At 49.4% G+C, this 24,347-nt stretch overlaps 2 protein-coding genes across 2 annotated transcripts; one reads left to right on the forward strand and one right to left on the reverse strand.

The window, feature by feature from the left end:
- Window positions 1-6,973: 6,973 nt before the first annotated feature.
- On the forward strand, window positions 6,974-9,303 carry LOC109736549 (malonyl-CoA:anthocyanidin 5-O-glucoside-6''-O-malonyltransferase-like). Its single transcript, XM_020295762.2, has one exon. The coding sequence runs from the start codon at window positions 7,083-7,085 to the stop codon at window positions 8,484-8,486; it is 1,404 nt and encodes a 467-aa protein (XP_020151351.1). The 5' UTR covers window positions 6,974-7,082; the 3' UTR covers window positions 8,487-9,303.
- A 2,788-nt stretch (window positions 9,304-12,091) lies between these two features.
- Window positions 12,092-18,155, reverse strand: LOC109736546 (disease resistance protein RGA5-like). Its single transcript, XM_073502185.1, has 5 exons — window positions 17,723-18,155; window positions 15,280-15,787; window positions 14,381-14,533; window positions 13,807-14,275; window positions 12,092-13,320 (listed from the first exon to the last, which is right to left on the reverse strand). The coding sequence occupies exons 1-5, from the start codon at window positions 18,153-18,155 to the stop codon at window positions 12,409-12,411; spliced, it is 2,475 nt and encodes an 824-aa protein (XP_073358286.1). The 3' UTR covers window positions 12,092-12,408.
- Window positions 18,156-24,347: the final 6,192 nt, after the last annotated feature.

The following is a 24,347-nucleotide window of genomic DNA, read 5'->3' on the forward strand; positions in this document are numbered from 1 at the left end:
TTTTTCTATACACGTTTCAAACCTTTTCAAATGCTTCATTAATAGTTTTCTAATACATGGTCAACATTGGTTCTATTTAAATTTAAGTTTTCAAATGATTGATTAATATTTTCAAATTTAATATTAATATGTTTGAACACATGATCAACATTTTCTCTAAACACACGTAACATTTTCAAATGCTTGATCAACATTTTCCAAACACTTGTTCAAGTTTTTTTTTTTGAAATTCATGATTAATATTTTTATATACATCGATAAAAAAATACCACCTTTTTTTAATAAATGATCATAATTTTTACTATACACATTTAACATTTTTCAAGTACTTGTTCAACATTTTTTTAAATGCTTCATTAACATTTTTATATACATGATCAAATTTGTTTTATCATTTTTTAATACACGGTCAACTTGCAGCACGTTTTTAACAAGGGTTCCCTCTGTGTGTTAATGCGAGACATAGGAGCGCCCAAAAACAAGCGAGCGAACGGCTAAACTAGCGACCGAGCAACACTGCTAATGGGCGGCCCATATGCGTGAGCCCTTGACGCGAGACATATGGTAGGCTCATAGGCGAGGGTATTTCCTGTTCGGCGTCCGTTGCGCCGGTTAAAGGAATCGGCGGCAACGGGAGCACACCCCCATCTCCATCGGTGCTGCGTGGGCTGGCCCATTTGAAAGGTATATTAGATAGTTCGATCACCGGCTTTGGGAAGCTTCCAGAAGTTTGCCAACCGTTTTTATTCTTTTACTAGCAAAAAGGCCCGTGCGTTGCAACGGAAGAAAAAGATAGCAAACGCTCTTCTTCTACACCCACTCTCGGTGCACCCACGGTGCACCCACGCAAGAATACATATCAAAACGTTTTGAAAAAATATGAAACTTTGTGAAAATGATCATCGACAAATGTTAGAGATGCTTGCAAAATTTGGTGGTCAAATAACATTCGAGGAGCTCTCTACAAAAAAGACAAATTCACTGAAAATTAGTCAAAATGTAAGTGCACTGTTTGAGCAGATTTTGTAATTTTGTCTTTTTTGTAGAGAGCTTCTCGAATGTTATTTGACCACCAAACTTGGCAAGCCCGCATAACATTTTTTGATGATCATTCTCATAAAGTTTCAGAATTTTTTGATATTTTTTGCTATGTTCTCTTGCGTGGGTGCATCATGGGTGCATCGAAGGTGGTGCAGCCACTACTTTCCCTTTACAAAAAATGGTTTATAATATGAGAATTTGTAGCTACGGCCCAAACAAAAATGGTCTTAACCTATAAAAGCGCAATTTAAGATTCTAAAGGTGTTCTATTTCAGCATGGCGTGCATGTAGATTTAATCCGTACAAAGAAACAGGCAAGTGATCATGCATTTATTTATGTCATGTTCGGAATGGAGTGTTGTTACGGGTGAGTAAAGAAAAACGACAAAAACAAACGATGACACATTAGCACACAACGGAGACATGTGTGCATCAATGGCAGTTTTCAGTTTAAGAATCACCAACTTAGGGTAACTCTTGAACACTTTTTTCACATGCATATTTCTTAAATACTTGAAGAGTTGTTAAAAAGGTTGTTAAAAAGATACATGATTTTTTTAATCATCAAAAGAGTTTTTTTTGTCTGGAAAAAACATTTCTGTATGGTCTCCTGTGGACGCAGGTATTTGCGCCCCTATTTCATCACTATTTCTTGCCATACATGTCATAGGTATTGGTCGCTGTTTTATCACTATTTATATCTTATCAAATTTGTCTTTTTATTTTATTTTTTGTCATCCATGCCCCCTTTTTACTTCTTTTTTCATGCATGTCCTCTCCTTTTTCTTCTTATATATAGGAGAATAGCGCAACATCTCACCTTTATCAGATCTTCTCTGCATTTTCTCAACATCTCACCTTTATCAGATCTTCTCTGCATTTTCTCTTTTATTTGTTTTATAGTGGACATCCCATCTTTATTGGGTCCTTTTTTTTATTTCTTGTCATGCATGTCCTTATTTATTGGGTGTCTCTAGCAAATTTATCTTCAATTTCATGTCCAATCCTGATTTTGCTGAGGCGTTCATCCCCAATCTGAATCAGTACCGGTATGAAGGAAAGACGGATAATACATTGTTGATTAACATTGCAGCCTAGATAGTATTTTTTAATTTTAATAGGTAAAATAACATCATATTCAGATTCTACACATTTTCTAATCAAATTTCATATGTAACATGTTAAATTAGGAGTTACGATTTAGAAGATATGAGTATTTTAAAAAAACATTTGATATGTACTGCAGGTTTAATGTCGGAAACATTAGGGGGTTTTCTATAAAATAGCAAAACGGACTAAGAATACCTATTTCTTTTATTAGTAGGTATAGATATAGATTTTTTGTTTTCTTGGACCGGGTTTGTTTAGTGTTTTCGTTCTTGTTCATTTTATTTAATTTATCTCCATTTTACTTTTATTTTATATTTTTCCTTTTAATTTCATTTTCAATCTTTATTTTTTATTTTTTATTTTTCTTCGCCTTTTCTTTAATTTTCCATTTTGCCTTTATTAAAAATTTACGAACTTTTTCAGTGTCCATGAATTTTTTTAAAATCGATTAACTTTTTCCAGAATTGATGAACACTTTCCAAATTTGAGAATTTTTTTCAAAATTTGATGAACCTTTTTCCAAATTCAGTAAACCTTTTTGCAAATTGGATGAACATTTTTTAAAATATCTGTATTTTATCAAATTTTGGAAAAGTCAATGGTTAAGGGTCATGTGCTTAACAAACGACTGAACCTGTAAAAGAATCGAGCGAGCAAGGGAACCTGCTTGTCAACAGAGGGATCGAGTGAGCGTTCGTGTTAATGGGCTATACCAACTCACGAAGCATGTGAACGCCAGCGGGACAACCACCACTTAAGGCGCATAGGAGGTCCGATAGGAGAGATATGGCATTCGCGGTTCCATCCAGTATGGCCTCGAGAGTTTCATAATTTTGGGCCGATTGGGCTCTGTTTCAGGACTAGTTCTAATGACATCTTTGCGGATGGGTTATTACGCCCAACAGTTGATCCAAAATCACGAGAACCTATGCTACTACTATTAACGGCCTAGTTCTAGATACATGAATTCGAATGAGTTGGCATGGATTAGTTGGTAAATGCAACGAGAATGGTAGTGTTTCCTTGTGTCTAGTTTCCTTTTGACTTCGTTTCCCTCTGTCTAGTTCATCTTGCAGAAAAAGTAAGGAAGCAATATATGGACAGTTATCTTCAGCCACATCTGATTCACCACCTACATTTGCTAGCCATGGGAGATTATATAGCCGTCAGCTGCATAGCGATGACCGTGGAGGTGCTTTGTCTTGCTTATTGTGAGATGAAATAACCCCTAGCCTTAGGCGCCCCTAAATGGGTCGGCCCATCATGGGAGGGAGCTCTGGCTCCTAGCGCATGTTTTGTTTGATTTTTATATATTTTTTAATATTTCTCAAATGGAAACATATCTTATTTCAATCTTAAAAAATATTAATCGCTCATATATAAAATATTCATTCAGTGTTTAAAAATGTTCGCACAACCTTAGAAAAAATGGAGATAGCACTTCCGAAACAATATTCACATACTTCCCACTTTTCTTTGGGAAATACAAATATTTCTATATAGTGTAAACATATGTTCGCATAACTCAGAAGAAAGTACCATGACCCTCTAAAGAGTATATATGACATTAAAAAAATTAAGTGTTTGAAAAATATGTATGCGATTTAAAAATATATTATATAATGTAAAAACTGTTCACACATTTCAAAAACGTTTCATACAACTCAAAAGAGTGTATGTGGCATTAAAAAAAATATCATTACATGTTTCAACAATATGTACGTGAGTTTTTCCAAATTAATAAATTGTTAAGAAAATGTTTTGATTGTACAAAAACTGTTTCGTACCACTCAAAAAATTCTTAACAAAATATACAACGTCAAAAACTGTTCATGCGGATTTTAAAATTGTTTCGTGCGATTAAAAAATGTTCAATGTGTACTTGAAAAAAGTTTAACATATAATGTAAAAAAAGTATATCCTTTATTTTGAAAATTATACATGTTGTATTTGAAAATGTTCAGTGTGCGTCATTTTTTTCCCTCGTGTGTCCTAAGAATGCACAATACATGTGTTGAAAAAAAATAGAATAAGGAAAAGGAAAAAAACAAATAGAACCGATGAAGAAACACAGAAAAATAAAAATCAAATAAAACAATTAAAGAAAGAAAGAAAAACAGAAAACAAAGAAAACCGGTTGAAAACTATTAGAAACAACACAACAAAACAAAAGAAAGAAAAAGACAGGTGAAACCAGCTCAGATGAGCTAGAGTGTTAGGCCTAGCCTGTTAATCAATCGGCGGAGGAGACACCATGTTATATCTCGCAATAAGCGAGATATAGCCCCGACGGGCGCTACATGCGAGAGTTTCATGATTTGGGTGGACTGGACTCCATTTCATTCTCATTACAGAACTAGGTGTAAGGCATATCCACCATCGACTCTCGGAACGCCGCAACCGTCCGGATCAAGCTGTCCGGTCGTAATTTGCCATCCAACGCGGTACCCCATTGGTCCGTTAACTGTCCAGATGTCCGGATTCCCGCAAACCGGACGCGAAACTGAGGAGGGTTTTGCGGGAGTCTGGACCGCCGCCACGTAGGAGTCCGACGCCTCCATCCCAGTCAAATACCCCTCTGCCCCTGCCCCCTTGCTTTGCATTCGCACCCTCCTCGTGTGATGTCGCATGTGCGGTCATGAAGGTTTGCGTTGCGACTGCACGAGTGGATGCAATGTGACCATCAGTCTCGTCTACCATGAAAATCTTAAGTTTTGCTTCTTGTTGCTCGACATGTTGGTCAATTCATTAATTCACTCAGTGTTCCAACTTGATAATCATTACATTGTATAGCCCGAGCGCACAGTACTACAGGACCGAGGACAGGTCATTTACGCTCATACATTGTTGGATGAAGCTCAAGGGCAACAGTGTGTGGGAGGACCTTTGTCGACTGACTAGAGTATCATTAAATTCAAAAAACTTGGTGAACATCCGGTTATCTCGAATGTAATATTTACATTTGAACTATTGGTGTGCTAGGAATATTTGCAAAAACATGCTGGATGAATTGTGTTATTTTCTTCTACTACCAAACATGCTCGTGCGCTGCAATGGGACAAAAAAATCACCACTCATTCACACACTGAACGACATCAACAAATCCCTTGAAATCTTTCACGATGCCACATAACAAATAACAGATAAGTGGTGTTGCGCAAAAACATAAAGGTGGGATGCTTTTTTGAAGTGTAATAAAGGTGTTTCCAATTTTTTTCTGTTCACAATTTTAATATGAAATTAAAGTTAAGACAATTGTTTACCTAAAGCTCGTATCAGCAGTTTAATGTACATCATCGTATGGGTTGGTTATTATGCACTGTGCAAATAAAGAGATTCTTATGTACCTAATATAACCAGCATATGGTAGCTGGTAGGAATAAACATCCCTTATGATGCCAATAATATCTTATGAGAGGATCAAATATCATATATATCTACTCAACTTAAATGGGTCTGGAAACATATATAATAGGCATTTTCAAAATACCCCATATAAGAAGGTATTAATTAAGGTTACACCCTAAACATAATTTTATAAATGAGTAACATGCAGGATAATAACATATTTGAAATCTACACATTTTTCCGAGGGATTTTCATAAACGAAATGTTAGATTTGGATTTAGGATTTGAAAGATATGATTAATTAAAAATAATTAAATCTGACCAATACAAAATGAGCAAGATTAAACAGAGTTACTAGGGCGAAAATGCCATTGTGCACTCCATCTGCTAAGAATTCAGACAGAAAATGGAGAAAAAGAAAAGGCACACACACGACGACATCAACAAATCTCTTGAAATCTTACACGATGCCACATAATAAACAACATGATAAATGATGTTGCGCAAAAACATAAAGGAGGGATGATTTTTGAAGTGCACTCAAGGTGTTTCTCAAAAAATTATGGTCATAATTTCGAACAATACGAAAATCAATGTTGAGCCACTTGTTTACATAAAGCTTTTATCATCAGTTTAGTGTACATCATTGTATATAGGTAGGTTATTGTGCACAGTGCGAAATAGAGAGTATGATTGTTCAGAGTGAATGCCCGTCAGCTAAGAGGGTCCTATATCGGTGGGACCCATCCAAAGCAGTTGTTCATGTGTTAAAAAACAGTTTTTTCAAAAATATGTAGACAAGGTTGCTGCATGGTGCACTTCATGCGTCGTGTTTGTATCTCTCTACATTTTCTCAAAAATATGTACGCTATCTTTGTGCATTCGCAATACATGCAGGTCAGTCGCCTGACTTTCGAATTCGGGTCAATCGAATTTAATTGAAGGGAGAAACAACCAGAGGGGAGGAAGAAGCTCGCTGGCAGGCTATCCCACGATCTATCTTAGGATTGGGGTTGGGGGAGGCAACATGGCGGTGGTGGGGATTCGCCGAAGAAAAAAAATCCGGTCATCCCAGGAGCTAGAGGGATGGCCGGGGGCGACGACAGCACGATGGTGGGAGGAGGTTCAAGGAATGGCGGGGCGGCGAGGCAGTCGTGGGAGCGCCGCGGGCCGCGGGCGACGGGGGCCGGCGGATCGGGGATAGATCGAGGTTGAAGATGAAGTTGTGCACGTTGAATCAAGGTCTAACGGTTGAGATTGACCGCTTAAATTTTTTCAGTGGACTGTTTTATAGCCATTCCTTCGTGTTTGTATCTCTCTGCATTTTTTGAAATCAAATGTACGCTACCGACAAGGTGCACTTTGTCTACTGCATCCAAAGCGCCAGGAGCTTGCCGCATTGAAAATTAATGGCAGTAAAATTATTGAGGTGGCGCCAAGAAAACAAACATAACGTCAATTTCGTACAGTCTGCGCGTCCACGCCTCCTGCTCTGCTGGCCTTCTCGTGAACCTCGTGTCCCGCCTCGCGCTGTAGCACTAGCCACCCCAGTACGATTCGAGGTAGCAGACCACGAGGCACCGATGGCGCCGGCGCCGGCGCCGCTGCAGCACGTGACCGTCCTGGACCGGTGCGAGGTCTCTCCGTCGCCGCCGGCAGCGCCCGGGCAGCCGCGCGCGCTGCCGCTCACGTACTTCGACCTCGTCTTCTGGGACTTCCCGCCCGTGCAGCGCGTCCTCTTCTACGGCAGCGCGGAGCGGGACCTCCTCGACGTCCCGGGCTTCCTCCGCCGCGAGCTGCCGCTGTTCAAGGCGTCCCTGGCCGCCGCGCTGCACCACTTCTACCCGCTGGCCGGGAGGCTGCCGTGCGAGCTGCCCGCCGAGCCCGAGGTCGCGTGCTCCGACGGCGACTCTGTTCGTCTCACGGTGGCTGTCGGAGGCGATGACTTTGGAGATCTCGCCGGCGACCACCCGCGCGACACAGCGAGGCTCCGGCCGCTGCTGCCACCGCTGCCGAGCCGCGGCCGGGGGTCTTGGGGAGTGTTTGCCGTGCAGGTCACCGTGTTCCCTCGCGCCGGCATCTGCGTCGGCACCACGCTGCACCACGCCGTCGCCGACGGCTCCAGCTACGTGCATTTCCTCAGGACGTGGGCGGCCATCCACCGCCGGCTCATCGGCGCTGACAAGAAGGTGGTGGACGTTGTTCCGCCGCTGTTCGACCGCGGCGTCGTGCGCGACGACTCCGGTCTCCGGGAGGTGTTCGTCCGTGAGCTCGCGGAGGCCGGCGACGAGCGGTTGGATGACTGGGACCTGAGCAGGCGACCGGGCAGCGGCGGCGTCGTCCTCGCGACGTTCCGGTTCACGGAGGAGCTGCTAGGCCGGTTGGGGAAGCGCGTCGAGTCGGAGACCTCGGCGCGGCGGTGTTCGCCGTACGCGGTGGCGTGCGGCGCCGCGTGGGCCGGTATCGTGCATGCGCGCGGTGGCAACGGCAGCAACTGCAATGCACGGCATCAGTTTGGGTTCGTGACCGGGTGCAAGCCCCGCGCGAGCCCGCCGGTGCCGGGGAACTACTTCGGCAACTGCCTGGGTCTCTGCTGCGTGGAGGAGGCGGAGGATGGTCACGGCGTCGGCCTCACGCCGTCGGCGGCATCGGCAGCCATCTGGCACGCGATCGAGGAGCTCGCGGAGCAGGGGCGGGCGCTGCGGGACGCGCGCGGGTGGGTGCGGCTCGTGCGGGAGTGCGCGGCGGCGCGGGCGGTGACCGTGGCCGGGTCGCCGAAGCTTGGGATTTACGCGGCAGCAGACATGGGCGCCCCCTGGGGCCGGCCGCGAAAGGTGGAGATCGTCTCCGTGGAACGGACGGGCGCGCTGGCCCTGGCGGAGAACCACGACGGCCGCGGCGGCATCGAGGTCGGGGTGGCGCTGCCGCGAGGGGAGATGGAGGCATTCCGCGCGTTCTACGGCGACCTCGTCGCCGGCCTCCGGTGAAGCGTACGAGAACCGCGCGGGCACGTACTACGCGAAAGCGACACGGTGGGCGGGGCGGCGACGTCGAGTGCAACGGTAGACCGCTCGCCACCTTTTCGACGCGGGACACAAAACAAAAGACATGACGAGTTGGAGCAGGTGGATGGACGCGACGTCTCCTGCGCGCTCCACTAGCTCCTGCTCCGCGGGGACACTCCTGTCTGTGTGGTGCAGAGCGTACGAACTGCTGTGTCGATTGTGAATATCAATCATGTACTGCCATAGCACTTATCGTACACAATATGGTTGCAAGGCGTTTTGCTAGTGTAGATCGTTTCTCCTTTCGTCTCTGAACTTTTCATGAATGCACGACCGGGTGTACTTGCAGGAAGCACTTCGAAACTCCAAGATTACTGTCAAATGGTTCAAGCATCTAAGTCTAAGTCCATCTTCAACCCCGCCTTCGAATCGGACTCACTATGGGTTCGCAGACACGAATACGAAAGTCGGACATGTATCCTATCCATCAAACTTTCGCCCATGTTTGTCTCTGTTTTTTTGTTAAGTCCGCGGCACTTCAAAATAACTATACATGAGCATAATTCTTGAAGCAACAAATATTTAAGTACAAAACTAGTTCAAATTTAAATATTACAAACCAAACATTAAGTTCCAAATAAAATAACTAAACTTGAATCCAACTTATGTTCTAGTTGTCCCCTTTAATCGTCCACAAATGCTCGTCTATTCATTTCTTAAACTGCTCATGAGTTGCTCGACGTCAAATCTGTTGATTTATCTGGACAAACTCCTCAAACGTTAACTGCAAAAAGAAAAAGCAACTCCTCAAACATTGCCGGACTTTGAATTGCAAGTTGGATATGATCACTCGTGTTCTCAAATTCCAGACCAGTGATCTCAAATTTCAGACCTCCTACAGCTCCTTCACCGTCGTCCTCCACAATCATGTTATACATGATGAAACAACATATCTTTGCAGGTCCTCGAACAACTACAAAACATGCTTGGAGCACTCCAAATGCCTATCCACATCATTTCTACCTCCTTATCAGTGAGCTTTTTCTAACCAACTGGCTTAGAGATGGTCTTGATAAAGGTCGCGCATAGAGGACAAATATCATTAAAATAGCCTATGTTGTAGTCATGACCATTGACAGTATAATTGTATAGGTAAGCTTGTCCTTCAGTCAACCTAACAAACACCGGATACCACTGTGATTGTGAGACCCGGACATGCCAAAGAAAGCGTGCCAAATCTAGAGCTTTTGTGATGTAACTACTTCAAGAATGATGATGGGCTTGTTAACACACTTTGGAAGAGAGTTGCACTTTCACCTTTTCTCTCCATCACCGTCATCTTCCTAGGCGTCATCCAAATCAAGAGAGAAATTGCTCTACTACTTCCTATGATTGGAGGAGCCTCATCATTCCTTGATTTCCACTTCTCATTCTTCCAACACATTCCAACAATGTTGGAGGACAAATGATTTGCCCTTCGACTTGGCCATTTGCCACCACCTCTCTTGCGCTATATTACCATACAACATACAAATGCTAAATAAAATAAAATATTCAAAGTGATGCAAATGTGGCGATCAAAATAGTGAGTGCTAACATATTGGTCAATGGTGACACCGCTAGGAGGAGCGTGCTTCACCTGGTCCAAACAACCCGCCAAATGGTTGTACATCACTTCAATCATACCCCATTGGTTTGTGCGAGATTTAAGGGTACAATTCGAGTTATGCCCAAGGCGTTGATGGAAATGCTCCTCGATGTACCCCCAATAGTTTGCACCATTTGATCTCTCAAGAGTGATGCCTTGCCATGCCCTCACAAGAGAAATTTCTACTTCCGTGGCGTAGTTTGCGACCCAAATTTCTTCTTCCTTGACAAACTAGAGGGCTGGGATTGATCCAATTTGGTGTCTTTGCCCTCGACATCTTATTGTTCAAAGTGCTACACCATTGGGCCATCAAGATAGACATCATTAGTCGCAAAAAAATAGCGCATCATACTATCAGGAATGACTCGTTATCCGCCACCGATACTCCAAAATGCGTGAAATCATCGTTAAACACAAGCATTCTTACATGGTCACATTGCATTCAATCAAACCAATCGAAACAAAAGACAATGGTGGATGTTTTTCATAACCTCATCAGCAAATCTTCGAGTGCGTCCGGCTGGGTAGGCGCCTGAGTTTCGCCCTCCACCGAGATGAAGGATGGAGGAGGCGGATGTGGGACGCCGCCGTCTTCTACCTATGTTTCTTCGTTGTGGGGCATTGCGGCGCTGGCGGGGGAGGCCATCGCCCTAAGTTGACGACATCGGTGATAACACATACTACAAGTTAGGCAGTGGTGGCCTGCCCTTGAGGCCCATGGAGGAGCAAGAGGCGCGACAGACGAGGAAGTCGTGAGATCCACCTCCAAACCAAGGGAATGAGTTGCGGGGGTCGATGCGATGTCCATGGCGTCATCGGCGGGGACAGGGGACGGCCGGACGCGGTGCTACAATGAGTTGTGGAAATCGTCAGTGATTGGCGACTTTGATGGATCAACCTTTTAAACCGAAATCGGTATGCGCGTGGTTATTATCCAACACATACGACCACTCTGCTAAACTTGCTCCAAGTATTTAAACAATTTTTGTAATGAATAGATCAAGGCCTTTGACCTTTATTTTGGAAGGAAAATAGTAGCAAGACCGCATATTGTCTTTGTGGCATCCTACTCGGCGTACGGCAAGTACAAGCCGCAGTGGATGTGGCTGCAGGACGCACGCTGACCGGGAAACTGACTCCGTGGACCGTCGTACTCATTCACTCGCCGTGATACAAGAGCTACAGCTTCCACTACCTGGCGATGCGCGCGCAGTTTGAGCAGTGGACCGTCCACCGGGTGTCCAACGTCAGGTACAACATTATGGACGGTGAGATGCGTGACACCCAGGACCGCCGCGCGTCCGTGTACATCACCATCGGCGACGGCGGCGACATGGACGGTCTCGCCGACAGCTTGAATGTAACCGGATGAAATGAGCCATACTTTTTTGCCTTGAGTCAGCCATGCTCAGAAACACGCCACCACTTCAATCCTGTGCCTGACCTGGCCAACACTCTGAATCTTCTGCAAACTTGCATTCGCCGCCTGAAGAGCACTTACAACGGCCGCAATGCCCACTGCTTCTCGGCATGGTTTCCCCTGATTTTGCGTTGAGAGCCTGACGGTCATGTATGTATCTCAATTGCTAATTCAGTTAGTCAGCGAACAGAGAACACTCGTGGGAGACGCTAGCTACTATAGTAGCTTCCAGTAATCGTTACTCGTCACTCGACCGCTCGATCGACTTTCTATCCCATCCTTGTTAGTGATGAGCTGCACAGTGCAGAGACATCTTATTGACGAGGTAAGTGCAGACATCAATGTGCAGTAAGTAATCAGTAGGCAGGTGACAGCTTGTTAGCTTTAGCACAAGTGGAAGATATAAAAACAGAAACTAAGACTGGAAAATAATCAGACTCAAATCACTTTCAGGCTTTTCAAAGACCAGTTCTAAGGTTGTCCGTGCAAATTAGGCCCTGTTTGGTTCATAAGTTCTAGGTCTTTTTTTAGTCCCAACTTATAAGTCCCAAGTCCCTAAAAAGTCCCTACCTGTTTGGTTCCTGGGACTTAACATAGACTAAAATACCATATTACAACTATAAGTCCCTATAAGACTCTTCTTGAGAGTCTTATTTCATAAGTCCCAAATGCCCACTTTAAGTCCCTATAAGTCCCTCCTGTTTGGTTTAGATGGGACTTATAGGGACTTTTTTAAGTCCCTAAACCAATAAGTCCCTGGAAACAAACACCCTCTATAGCTAGTAGTAACAAACTAACCGTTTTGCCGGCCATTTCTCAAACAGTTGATGCTTCACTCAGTAGCAGCCACAGTTAATATCCAAGGAATGACGCCTTGGGTGCAGTTGCACGGCGTTCCTCAACGCAGACTGGACCTTGAGCTTCACTTGTTCACGAGATTCCTTCTCGTTGCCAAATACAAATAAACTGATTTGCTGGAGGGCTAAGAGGTGCTCCATGCCAACTGGTGCAGCTCCACCCCACGACCGCTCATTATGTTGCAGAATGAGCTTCTGTAGCTTGGGCATAGCTCCTGCCTCGAACCCCAGATATGCTGTAACATCTTCTTTAGAGTAGAATCTAAGGTGCTCCAGAACTGGGAATAATCCCTTGCTGACGATTACAGCCCCTTCTTTAGGGCATGTCACAACTGTAAGATCGAGGGAGACGAGGGATGGCAGTCCTCCAAGAATAGTAATCGCATCATTTCTGGTCTCCCAAACAGATAATTCCAGGCTATGCAGGCAATGGAGATCACCGATCCATTTAGGAACTCCCAACATCTTCCAGCTACCAAGGTACATTTCCTCGATAAGGGCAGGAGGATCTGAAACTGAGCCTAAAATGTCGTCCTTATCATCATGATAGCCTATCATCCGGAGATATTTGAGGTTTCGTAGCTTACAAATAGAAGAGACCCAAGCATCAAACTTCGCCTTCTCTAGCAGATTGGAATCATCACCATCAAAGTTAGAAAGCTTCAGACTCCTCAGATTAGTCAGCTTACCAAGGCCCTCAATAGCCTCCAGCGAACTGCTCTGCAGTTGGAAACCATGGAGTGTGCGAAGTGATTCCATGATCCCGATCCTTTCAGGTAGCCCTATCTTCCCATTCAAACCCATTGTCAGATTAGACAAGCGGGGCAAGTGCTCTATGTCTGACGGGATGCTTCCATATCCTACATCCAACGTATCCAAATGCACAAGCCCCTGAATTTCAGTGGGAAGCTTTGCATAGCAATCATATGAAACCTTCAAATACCTCAGTTGAAATAATTGGCTGATAGCAGTGAGGTCCAGATGTGAACCCCAAGGTAAATATGAATTTTCAAAGGATAACACACGGATATACTTCAACTGAATGAGACGAGATATGGACCGGCAATCTCCAAACCACACCAATGACCGAAGTTGTGATGTGCTATCCGAAACTGTCCATGATAATGTCTCACTTGTTCTATCAATAGCTGAGATCAGCGATAATCGACGGATCATGTATGTGCAGTTAGTCGGTCTTGTCATCTCTTCAGAAGTACTCCCTCCGTTCCTAAGTCTTTCTAGAGATTTCAAATGGTCACCACATACAGATGTATATAGACATATTTTAGAGTGTAGATTCACTCATTTTGCTCCGTATGTAGTCACCATTTGAAACATCTAGAAAGACAACTATTTAGGAACGGAGGGAGTATATGCCACACTATTAAAATTGTCTTCTGCACACTTGCTTAATATCAAATCCAGCATCATATCGTGTACTTTGTAACACACCCGCCCTAATCTGTCAATTACAGGCTGAATCAGGCTTCTATTGACTAGCTCGTTGAAATAACTTATCCCAACATCCTCCAAATTTTTTCCATGTGAATTACTGACAAAGCCTTCGGCTATCCATTTTCGTACTAGATCATCCCTCATAATCTCATAGTCCTCTGGATACATACCAAGGTAAAGAAAACAAGTGCGGAGATGAAGAGGAAGATTCATATAGCTGAGGTTTAATATATTCCTCATCCCTTTCAGAGTGGGGTTTATGGCAAACTGGGCACCTAGAGAATTCTGTATGTTCTCCCAATCATTCCTTGATCTCTCTCGACGGGAAGCCAATAGGCTAGCTATAGTAATGATTGCAAGTGGCAATCCGCCACACTTCTTTAGAATTTCATTTGAAACTTCCTCAAAATTAGATGGACATTTGTTCTCAGACCCAAATACTCTGCCCATGAATAACTTTCTTGAATCTTCAGAGCTGAGGGGCTTCATTTTGTAGATGTGCTCATAGTGATAAGAACATGCTGAGATTGCAACGGCTTCCACTCGTGTGGTTACTATTACTCTACTCCCATTACCATTTTCTGGAAAGGCACATCTTATAATGTCCCATGCTTCTTCATCCCACAAGTCATCGACTATAATAGAATACCTGTTGAATATGGTGTTATAAATTGCATTAGAAGGCATCTAAAAATATTGCAGGTTAAAGAATCAATAAAATCAAATAACCTTGGGAAAAACATGCCACACAAATGCCATTCTTATGGATAAGTTAGACATATCTGTGTGCGTGTTAAAAATTGACTTTCAAAATAGCAGGTCTTACATGGCATATGACTAGGCGCTGACTAAGACGTTGACCGGTCGAAACCAGTTAGAAAAAGTCAAAAACCACCTCAGGGTTGTTTCCTGTCCGGTTTTGGAAGTAGAGGGTTGTAAATTAGATGGTTTCGTAGTTCAGGGTTGTCTTTTAAACTTTGGTGGTAGTTAAGGTTGTAATATGGACTTCTCTCTCTGTATACATGACCCTTCGGTTGGCTCATGATCTTGGAGGGCAACTTGACCGTAAGGCATTCTTGCACTCCTCCCTTGGTTTCTCCGTATGTCAGGTACATTTTGACTTCTCAAATTCTTTATAGACAATTAATCTAATATTATGTGAGTAATGATACAACCAATTGATACTGTTGGATCAGTGTTGAAACACACTTTCCAATTCTGATGATTTTATAATGATTTGTCTTTCGTTGTAAAAAAAATCATAGTAAAGTCATATGTGAACAACCAAAATACGTTTGGAAACACAGGGTGTAAACTTAACTCCAGTTAAACTATTACTCAAAACTATCCTGCAGAAATGCAAGAATGCTTGTAGAACTAAAGATGTAACTGTACCTCTTGTTTGCAAGGTGTTCTCTAAGTTGATCGATGATGTCTTGGACCTCACAAATACCAGAGGAATCATTTATCCCAAGCTTTAATCTTAGGCTATTGAGAAGACGTGGCATGTCTGGTTTTTGAGAGACGGGAATAAATGCCTTACAGTCAAATTGCCCATCGAGATCATTATACACCTGATTAGAAAGGGTAGTTTTCCCCAGTCCCCCGAATCCCACGATGGACACCACCTTGAGCTTCTTCTCGGTGACCGTTAACAAACTGACAACCTCCTTCTTTGGTCCATCAGTACCCACAAGTGCAGCAGCGTGTTTGTAGATCACTGAAATCCGTGGATCAATATCCACAGAGAATTCCTCAAACAGGGCCATGACCTCCGGCTTGATGGTCGGCCGGAACATCTTGAAGAACGTTACGGGCAGACCATCCGGTCCCGGGGCCGAGGAGGGGTTCATCCCTTTAATAGTCGCGAGAACCTCGTCCTCGGTGAAGGGGGCCACTAAAGCTGCATTGGCCGCATCGGAGACCAATTGAGCACCCGACCAAATGTCGGGGGCGAGACTAGCCCCACCCCGAGGGGTGGGGGTAAATAGGGCTTTATAGAAGCCATCTACATGGGCACGGATCACCCCGGGCATAAAAACCGAAGACCGAAAACCGAACCCGAAAAGACCGAGACCGAACCCGAAAAGACCGAACTAAAAAAGACCGAATAAACTTTGGTCTGCAAAACTACATGACCGAATTTAATACGGTCAAATCGGTCCTCTACCCTGCAGGACCGAAAAGACCATATAGACCGATCTATTTTAAAAGCCCACACGCACAACAATGTTTACCTAAGGCCCAACTGGCTAGCCCAATCCTCACGAGCGAGACACTACCTCACCTCCTCACGACGAGCGACACAGAGGCACGAACCGCAGCCTCACTCTCGTTCCTCCCCCTTCTCTGCCAATGACCAACCCTAGCCACCGCTAAGAGACCAGGCCCCATGACGACCGCCTCCCCAAGGAGCGCTCCGATCCGCGGCCGTGACCGGTGAGATCCGCGCCGATCCGCTGCCGTGACCGGTGACGACCGCCCGGCAACCCAACCTCCCGTACATCGCTCCATAGCCTGCGAATCGCATCCGCCAGTGGTGCTTCAGATCCCGTCCCCTTCCACGCTGCTGCACTGGCGTCAATCCGTCGCCATCGTCTCTTCCAAGCTGGCCGCCGCCTACTGTCATTTTCCGGTGCTTTACCTCACAACTGAAGCTTGAAGATGAGCAAGTGACTCTTATGTGTGTGCATGAGTGCATCAGATCGGCCAATAATGCCTAAGTGCAGAGCCTTGTGTCATGTCCAGATTATTGAATGTGTGTGCGTACCTATGTTAACGCATACTTATGTATGTGCAAAGCTATATTGTTCAGAATTTGTGATGTTAGCCTGTTACATACTTTTGTTGTCTAACACTTGTCTAATTTTTCTTATACACACACGCACCTCTGTACATACATTTGTTGTCTCAATTTTGCATAAATAAATATGTACAAATACTGGAAGTAATGTATATGAATCTGAGTTGTGTCACTAAATTTGGTCTGTTTGGTCGGGACCGAACATTGGTATGTAAAGACCGAAGACCGAATAGTGGAAAACCGAAAAGACTGAAATTATTTCGGTCTTCAATTATGGAAGACCGAATTCTTGAAAGACCAAAAAGACCGAACCGAACAAACCGAAAAGACCGAACGCCCAGGCTGAGGCACGGATGGCCGAGGGGCGAACGAGAGGCGTATCTCCATCCCAAAGGCAGTGGATGGAATTTCGACGCCGGCGGCCGTTCGCCACCGCCTGGAAATAGGCGGTGTTGGCATCACCCCGTAGTACCCACCGCTGGGTACCACGCAGACGCCAGTAGGCCTCTTCATCTGTGTAGATGGTTGAGAGCTGGTCTTCAAGGTCATATCACAACATCCACTCATCCGGGGAGATTCCGGACGTGTCAGCACGGGCATCCAGGGCTTGGATAGCCAGCAGGAGGGCCTTTTTTCGCTCTCGGAGATCCTGGCCAAGGTTGGCACCCCAACCCTTCATGAATTGGCGGGCGAGCTTGGCACAGAAGTGCCACGAGTCAACTGCGGACATGGCGCGATGAGGGGAAGAGCGGGCGGAGATCCAGCGAGCGGCGACCGCCTCCCGGAAGCCGGCCTGGTTGAGCCAGAAGAGCTCGAACCGAAAACGCAGCAGGGTGGGGGGGGGGGGGCGCTCGTCAGCGGTGGAGAGGAGGAGGGGGACATGGTCAGACCTGATCCGGGTGATCGCACGAAGCGAGGCCAGGGGGCAACATAATTCCCATTCCGGGGAAACTAGGACGCGATCCAAGACGGATCGCGTCGGGTCAGCTTGACGGTTTGTCCAAGTGAACCTGGCACCCGTCCGATCCAGCTCACGGAGACCCAGTTCCGTGATCCAGTCATTGAATAAATGTATCCAGGGGAGGTTAATCCGGTCATTATTCTTCTCGTCCGGGGATCGGATGAGGTTAAAGTCTCCGCCCACAACAACTGGGAGGAGGGAGTTGGAGATCTTCAGATGTAGCTCCTCTAGGAAGGCCGGGGAGCGGCGATGGTCCGCCGGTCCATAAACAATCACGACCTGCCATTTGAAGTTGAGAGCCCGCTCGAAGATCTCCATACTAACGAAGAATTCACCCCGGTCCATGCCACCCACCTCAAAGGTGGCATCCTTTACCCCTAAAAGGATGCCGCCGGAGTGGCCTGTGGTCCCACTAGAAGGGAGCCAATGCCAAGCGAAGAGGTGAGAACTAAGACATTCAAGCTCGTGGTGGGAGAACTCAGTGATGTCGATGTATTCGTCTCGCATGTATTCGATGAGTTGGCGGCGACGGCCATCATGACCGAAGCCGCGGATGTTCCAGAAAAGGGCCCGCATCTAAGCCCCCATAGGGGGGCTGCTTGACCCCAGGACACGGGAGGCGCTTTGCGCGCGGAGAGCAACAGTGCGAGAGCGGGTGCGGCCACGGATCACTCGGTCGGCCACTGGAAGGACCTGACCCGCGGGGGTCGCGGTCGAATCCTGGGGAGGCCGGAGCAAGCGCGCCCGAGTCTCAGCCAGCTTGCCATCTAAGATCTCACGAGCCCTAATGGCCGCGATCTGTTCTAAGGGGGGACCAACCTCCCCTCTGAAAACGATGGCTGAGTCAGTGGCCACCTTGGCGAGGTGGCCAAGAGGAACGGCCTCAAGCGCGGAAAAGGAACAACTGGAAGAACCGGGGAGGACAGGATCCACACCTGACTCGAGGTTCCGGACCGCCGCCCGAAGCTCCGCACGCTCGGCGATGGACGGAGCCGGGGAGTCCGCCGGGCGGGTCGCATCGAGGCGGGCGCTGCGGCGGGACGCCGTCACCGGCGTCGATGTGGAGCGGGGCCGCCTGGCGTACGCCACCGTCGGCGGAGGGTGAGCGGAGGCCGGAGTGGTCACGACCACGGCCACCGCCGCGGTCGGGGAGGCAGGCGGAGCGAGGAGAGCGTCGGGGGCCACAGGCGAGGGGAGCGGGGCGGCGAGCTCCAGGATGTCGCCAGCCACTATGCCCGCGGGTGGGAGGGACGGAGCCGGCGCGCCGAAGGGGGCGCACCCGCCGCCACCCGTGTGGAACGGGGAGGTCGAACCAGGGGGCCGGGGGGTCCGGGTCCGACGGCGAGGCGCGAGGGGCGGAGTCGGCGGAGGGGGAGCGCGGCGACGAAGGCGGCACGACGAACAGGCCCACACTGGAGGTGTCACTGGCCGACTCTGACGGAGGCGAAGAGGGCGCGACCGGCGTGGAGGCCAAGTGGAGGGCCACCGCGAGGTCAGTGGCCGACACGCGGGTGCATCCCGCCCCGGAGCCGCCACGACCCAAAGGTGGGTTGACGGGCTCGCGGGATGGGGAGCGGGAGTGCTCAGACAAGTCCTCGTCATCCTCAGGGTCCTCGAGGCGGGAGTGGTGGGACCGGCGGCGGCGGGAGTCGTCGGCGTCGGCTGGGCCGCCCCCCAGGTGGCTGTCATCGACGAATCGAGGGCGGCCGATGTGGTTCGGAGGCTCGGGGCAGATCTTGAGGTCGTAGCCGTCGTCGTTGAAGAAGACCCTGTTGGGGAACGTAGTAATTTCAAAAAAATTCCTACGCACACGCAAGATCATGGTGATGCATAGCAACGAGAAGGGAGAGTGTTGTCCACGTACCCTCGTAGACCGAAAGCGGAAGCGTTAGCACAACGCGGTTGATGTAGTCGTACGTCTTCACGATCCGACCGATCAAGTACCGAACGCACGGCACCTCCGAGTTCAGCACACGTTCAGCTCGATGACGTCCCTCGAACTCCGATCCAGCCGAGCTTTGAGGGAGAGTTCCGTCAGCACGACGGCGTGGTGATGATTATGATGTTCTACCGATGCAGGGCTTCGCCTAAGCACCGCTACGATATTATCGAGGTGGATTATGATGGAGGGGGGGCACCGCACACGGCTAAGAGATCAAGAGATCTGCTGTTGTCTTTGGGGTGCCTCCCTGCCCCCGTATATAAAGGAGCAAGGGGGGAGGCGGCCCGCCTAGGAGGAGGGCGCGCCAAGGGGGGAGTCCTACTCCCACCGGGAGTAGGACTCCTCCTTTCCTTGTTGGAGTAGGAGAAGGGAAGGGAGAAGGAGAAGGAAGGGGGCGCCCCCCCTCCCTAGTCCAATTCGGACTAGTCCATGGGGAGGGGTGCGGCCACCCTTTGGGGCCTTTCTCTCCTTTCCCGTATGGCCCATTAAGGCCCAATACGAATTCCCGTAACTCTCCGGTACTCCGAAAAATACCCGAATCACTCGGAACCTTTCCGATGTCCGAATATAGTCGTCCAATATATCGATCTTTACGTCTCGACCATTTCGAGACTCCTCGTCATGTCCCCGATCTCATCCGGGACTCCGAACTACCCTTGGTACATCAAAACACATAAACTCATAATATAACCGTCATCGAACTTTAAGCGTGCGGACCCTACGGGTTCAAGAACTATGTAGACATGACCGAGACACGTCTCCGGTCAATAACCAATAGCGGAACCTGGATGCTCATATTGGCTCCCACATATTCTACGAAGATCTTTATCGGTCAGACCGCATAACAACATACGTTGTTCCCTTTGTCATCGGTATGTTACTTGCCCGAGATTCGATTGTCGGTATCTCAATACCTAGTTCAATCTCGTTACCGGCAAGTCTCTTTACTCGTTCCGTAATACATCATCCCACAACTAACTCATTAGTTACAATGCTTGCAAGGCTTATAGTAATGTGCATTACCGAGAGGGCCCAGAGATACCTCTCCGACAATCGGAGTGACAAATCCTAATCTCGAAATACGCCAACCCAACAAGTACCTTCGGAGACACCTGTAGAGCACCTTTATAATCACCCAGTTACGTTGTGACGTTTGGTAGCACACAAAGTGTTCCTCCGGTAAACGGGAGTTGCATAATCTCATAGTCATAGGAACATGTATAAGTCATGAAGAAAGCAGTAGCAACATACTAAACGATCGAGTGCTAAGCTAACGGAATGGGTCAAGTCAATCACATCATTCTCCTAATGATATGATCCCGTTAATCAAATGACAACTCATGTCTATGGCTAGGAAACATAACCATCTTTGATCAACGAGCTAGTCAAGTAGAGGCATACTAGTGACACTCTGTTTGTCTATGTATTCACACATGTATCATGTTTCCGGTTAATACAATTCTAGCATGAATAATAAACATTTATCATGATATAAGGAAATAAATAATAACCTTATTATTGCCTCTAGGGCATATTTCCTTCAGACCCGAATCGTGGCATGGAGCTTGGAGGAGTCCACGCACTTCACCTTGACCCGGACCTCCTCCTCCTTGCGAAGAGAGAGCTCGTCGACCACCACCACCTTGCCCAGGATCCTGGACATACTGCGAATGACCCGCTCAGACCGGGCCACATCCGGCAGGCCGACGATGAGGAGCCAAGCAGTGTCGAGGACCGCCACGGCCTTGGGATCCCACTTCAGCTCTGAGATGTTCACCACAATCCCGTTGAGGGCCAAGGTGATGTTGTTGCTGCGGGTACAGAAGCCCATGCTCAGAGCATCGGGGAAGATCACCGTGAAGGCGTTAGCAGTGGTGGAGGTCACCTGCCAATCCCACTTGCACCTGCACAAGTGGTTGAGCTCGGCCTCAATCAGCTCCGGGGTGGCGACGCCCTCACCGACGATAGTCACGAGAGCCAGGAGCGAGGGGGAGGGAGGGGGAATCTCCGGGACCTCGATGTGGAAGAAGCCCATGTCCTCGATGCCATGGCCGTACATCATGATCTCCTCCGTCACCGGGCGGTCCGGGCAGAGAATTGCGGGGTGCCCGGCGTCCTTGTAGAGGTAGCACATCGGAGGGTTGGGGCAAGCCACCTGGAAGTGCCCGGTCAGGCCGCAATTGAAGCACGGCGGACCGTCAGAGGCGGGAGTGGAGCCCGGAGGTGGAGCTGCCGCACCGGCGGAGGAGGCGGCTGCCGGGGGAAGGGGAGGTCCCTTCTTCTTCTTCTTGGCGCCCTGGCGCCCCCGGTTCCCGTTGCCCCCATTGGACGGCGGGAACGCAGCTTGGGAGTGGGGGGGCTGGTAGCGGCGGGTGGCCGGGGCGGTGGTGGCGGCGGTGAGGGACTGCTGACGGGGAGATGGGGAACGGTCTCGACGGCGAGACGGGAAGGGGGACCGCCGCCGGGAGGATTGCCGGGACCCCCCAGCCGGCGACCGGCCGCGATCCCGCGAGTCGGCCCGAGGGGGCGAGCGGCGCGCCGGGGACCGGGAGCGGCGATCGTCCCGGGCAGGGGACCGGCGGGCGGGGCGGGGGGGGGGGGGGAGCGGCGGGCGTCACGGTCCGGAGAGCGCCGAGCCGGGCTGGAGTCAAGCTCCTGTCGGAGGTCAGCCTCCCTCCGGAGCGCATCAGGCGATGGACGAGGAGGCGCGCGGCGGTCGTTCGCACGGCGTTTGGGGCGGCCCGCCCCGTCACCCCACTCTCGGGTCATGGCCGACGAGGGAGGAGGGGAGGGCGAGCGGGGACCGGCGGGGCCGACGAGCAGGGGGGTGGCGGCGGGCAGGACTACGTCGGGGGGAGCGGGGGGCGACGGGAGGGAGACTGGCTGGCGAGGAAACCCTAGCGGCGGCCCGAGCGTCCCGCGGCGGCCCAGGAGCCGAAGCCCGTGGGGAGGCGCCAGGAAGGCGGCCCACAGGACGGCCCACCACGAGCGCGGCCCGGTAGGACCAGCCAGGGGAGACCAGGCGAGGGGCGAGGGTTTCCCCAGGCGCCGTCGCGGAGGTCGCCGGCGGGGCGCGCAGGGCACCAGGAGGCGGTGGCACGGCGGCGCCGAAGGCCGAGATGAACGGGCGAAAGGGGGACCGCCGGTAGACCACCAACGAGAGCGCCGTCGGGGACGTCGCCGGAACGCAGGCCGGAGCAGGGGAGGACGAAGCCGTCGCAGAGGACCTCCAGGAAGCGCGCTCGAGGCCGCGGTCGGCGCGGCCGGCGACACCCCATCCACCGGAGCGGCGCCCCCGAGGGCGAGGGCCCATGCCCAAGGGCGCACCTTTCTCTGCCGCCGCCCGAGACTCGCCCGAAGGCTGGCGCCGGCGCCGGGCAGCCCCGCGAGCGGCCGAACTCCCACCCCTGGGAGTCGGGCCACCGGCAGGGACAGACCGAGGCGGCCGAGCAGGTGCCTTGGGGGGGACGCGGTCGCGGCAGACTACGGGGCGCCCCGCGGCGAGGTCGTCGGCCTCAGCGAGGTCCGCCCATACCACGCGCGACGGGGCGGCGGGGGGAGTCGACGGCGGAGCGGCCGGGGAGGGCGCCGGCGAGCGGCTGGGGGCCGGGGCAGCGGCGGAGCCGCCGGGTCGCCCAGCGCGTCGCCAAAGCTCGCGGGATCCATCCGGTACCCAGCCAAGCTCTGCAACTTCACCAGCACCGATGATTTGAATGCCTGCAACCGTACCATGAGTGACCTATGCCATGAACCACGAGTTCGGGAACATCGACAGTACAACATCTACACCCCCTCCTGGCACGCCGCCTTTGACTCGTCGTCGTCCTCTGGCAACTCCACCGCACCCCGCAGGCACTGCCGTGCAGTGCTCAGGTTCAAGGACACCCTCATACGCAGCTACGCCCCCTGCTCCGAGACCTACGCCGAGAAGTACTACAACCGGCTCCACGTGCAGAGCTATGCACGCCAGCAGTACAAGGATCCCCTACAGATGGACTGCCTGCAGGTTCAGTTTCAGACAAACTTTCTTCTCTGTTCTTGTTATGGCTGGGTCATTGAAGATAAATTAACAAGCAGGGGATGTTTTGACATTGACAATGATGTGCTCTTCAAGACATGGAGCGACTCTGAGTTGTCGATGCTGCCGACGTACAGGATGCTGATCAAGGCTGGGATCAGAATATGGGTGTTCAGGTAAGCTCAAGAGTCTGAAACCGGCAAAGTTTTCCTCCGATGCAGCACACAATGCAATCAAGTCGGTCTAGCATGTTTTCAATGCCAAGTGCAGCGGCGACACGGATTCGATTGTCCCGGTGACCGCGACGAGGTTTTTGCTCAGCCACCCCTTGGTCTGAAGACTAAGATCCGCTGGTCCCCATGGTTCTCTGCTGGTCTGGTACTTGTGATGCCATTGCTGTTCTGCACTTGAACTTTATGCAATAATAATATTGCAGTGACACTGTATCGTCTTTGCATTTGAAGGTAGGAGGATGGTCTGAGGTGTATGAAGGGCTGACATTTGCGTCGGTGAGAGGCGCAGGGCATGAGGTGCCATCGTTCCAGCCAAGGAGGACGTTCAGGATGTTGGTGTCATTCCTGGCTGGGAAGCCATTGCCCAAATCCTGAAGGCTCATGGCTTCCGTGAACTGACGATGTGCAGCGTCATGCCTAGCCTTCCTTGTAAGATGGATGGAGAGTGATGTAGAGTGCTTGCAAGTAGAAAATATCTAGTTCATAGGTGATGAGCGATTGATTTG

The sequence above is a fragment of the Aegilops tauschii genome, chromosome 6, assembly GCF_002575655.3.
Source record: "Aegilops tauschii subsp. strangulata cultivar AL8/78 chromosome 6, Aet v6.0, whole genome shotgun sequence".
NCBI classification, from domain to species: Eukaryota; Viridiplantae; Streptophyta; class Magnoliopsida; order Poales; family Poaceae; genus Aegilops; species Aegilops tauschii.

Excerpts from the sequence above, each read along its gene's own strand:
- LOC109736546 (XM_073502185.1), bottom strand. The coding sequence starts at position 18,155 with ATGCGAGACGAATACATCGACATCACTGAGTTCTCCCACCACGAGCTT. Across the intron at positions 14,534-15,279 it reads GAACACCTTGCAAACAAGAG|GTATTCTATTATAGTCGATG; the intron begins GTACAGTTACAT and ends CATATTCAACAG. Across the intron at positions 13,321-13,806 it reads AAGACAATTTTAATAGTGTG|GGGCTTGTGCATTTGGATAC; the intron begins GCATATACTCCC and ends ACTGAAATTCAG.
- LOC109736549 (XM_020295762.2), top strand. The coding sequence starts at position 7,083 with ATGGCGCCGGCGCCGGCGCCGCTGCAGCACGTGACCGTCCTGGACCGG.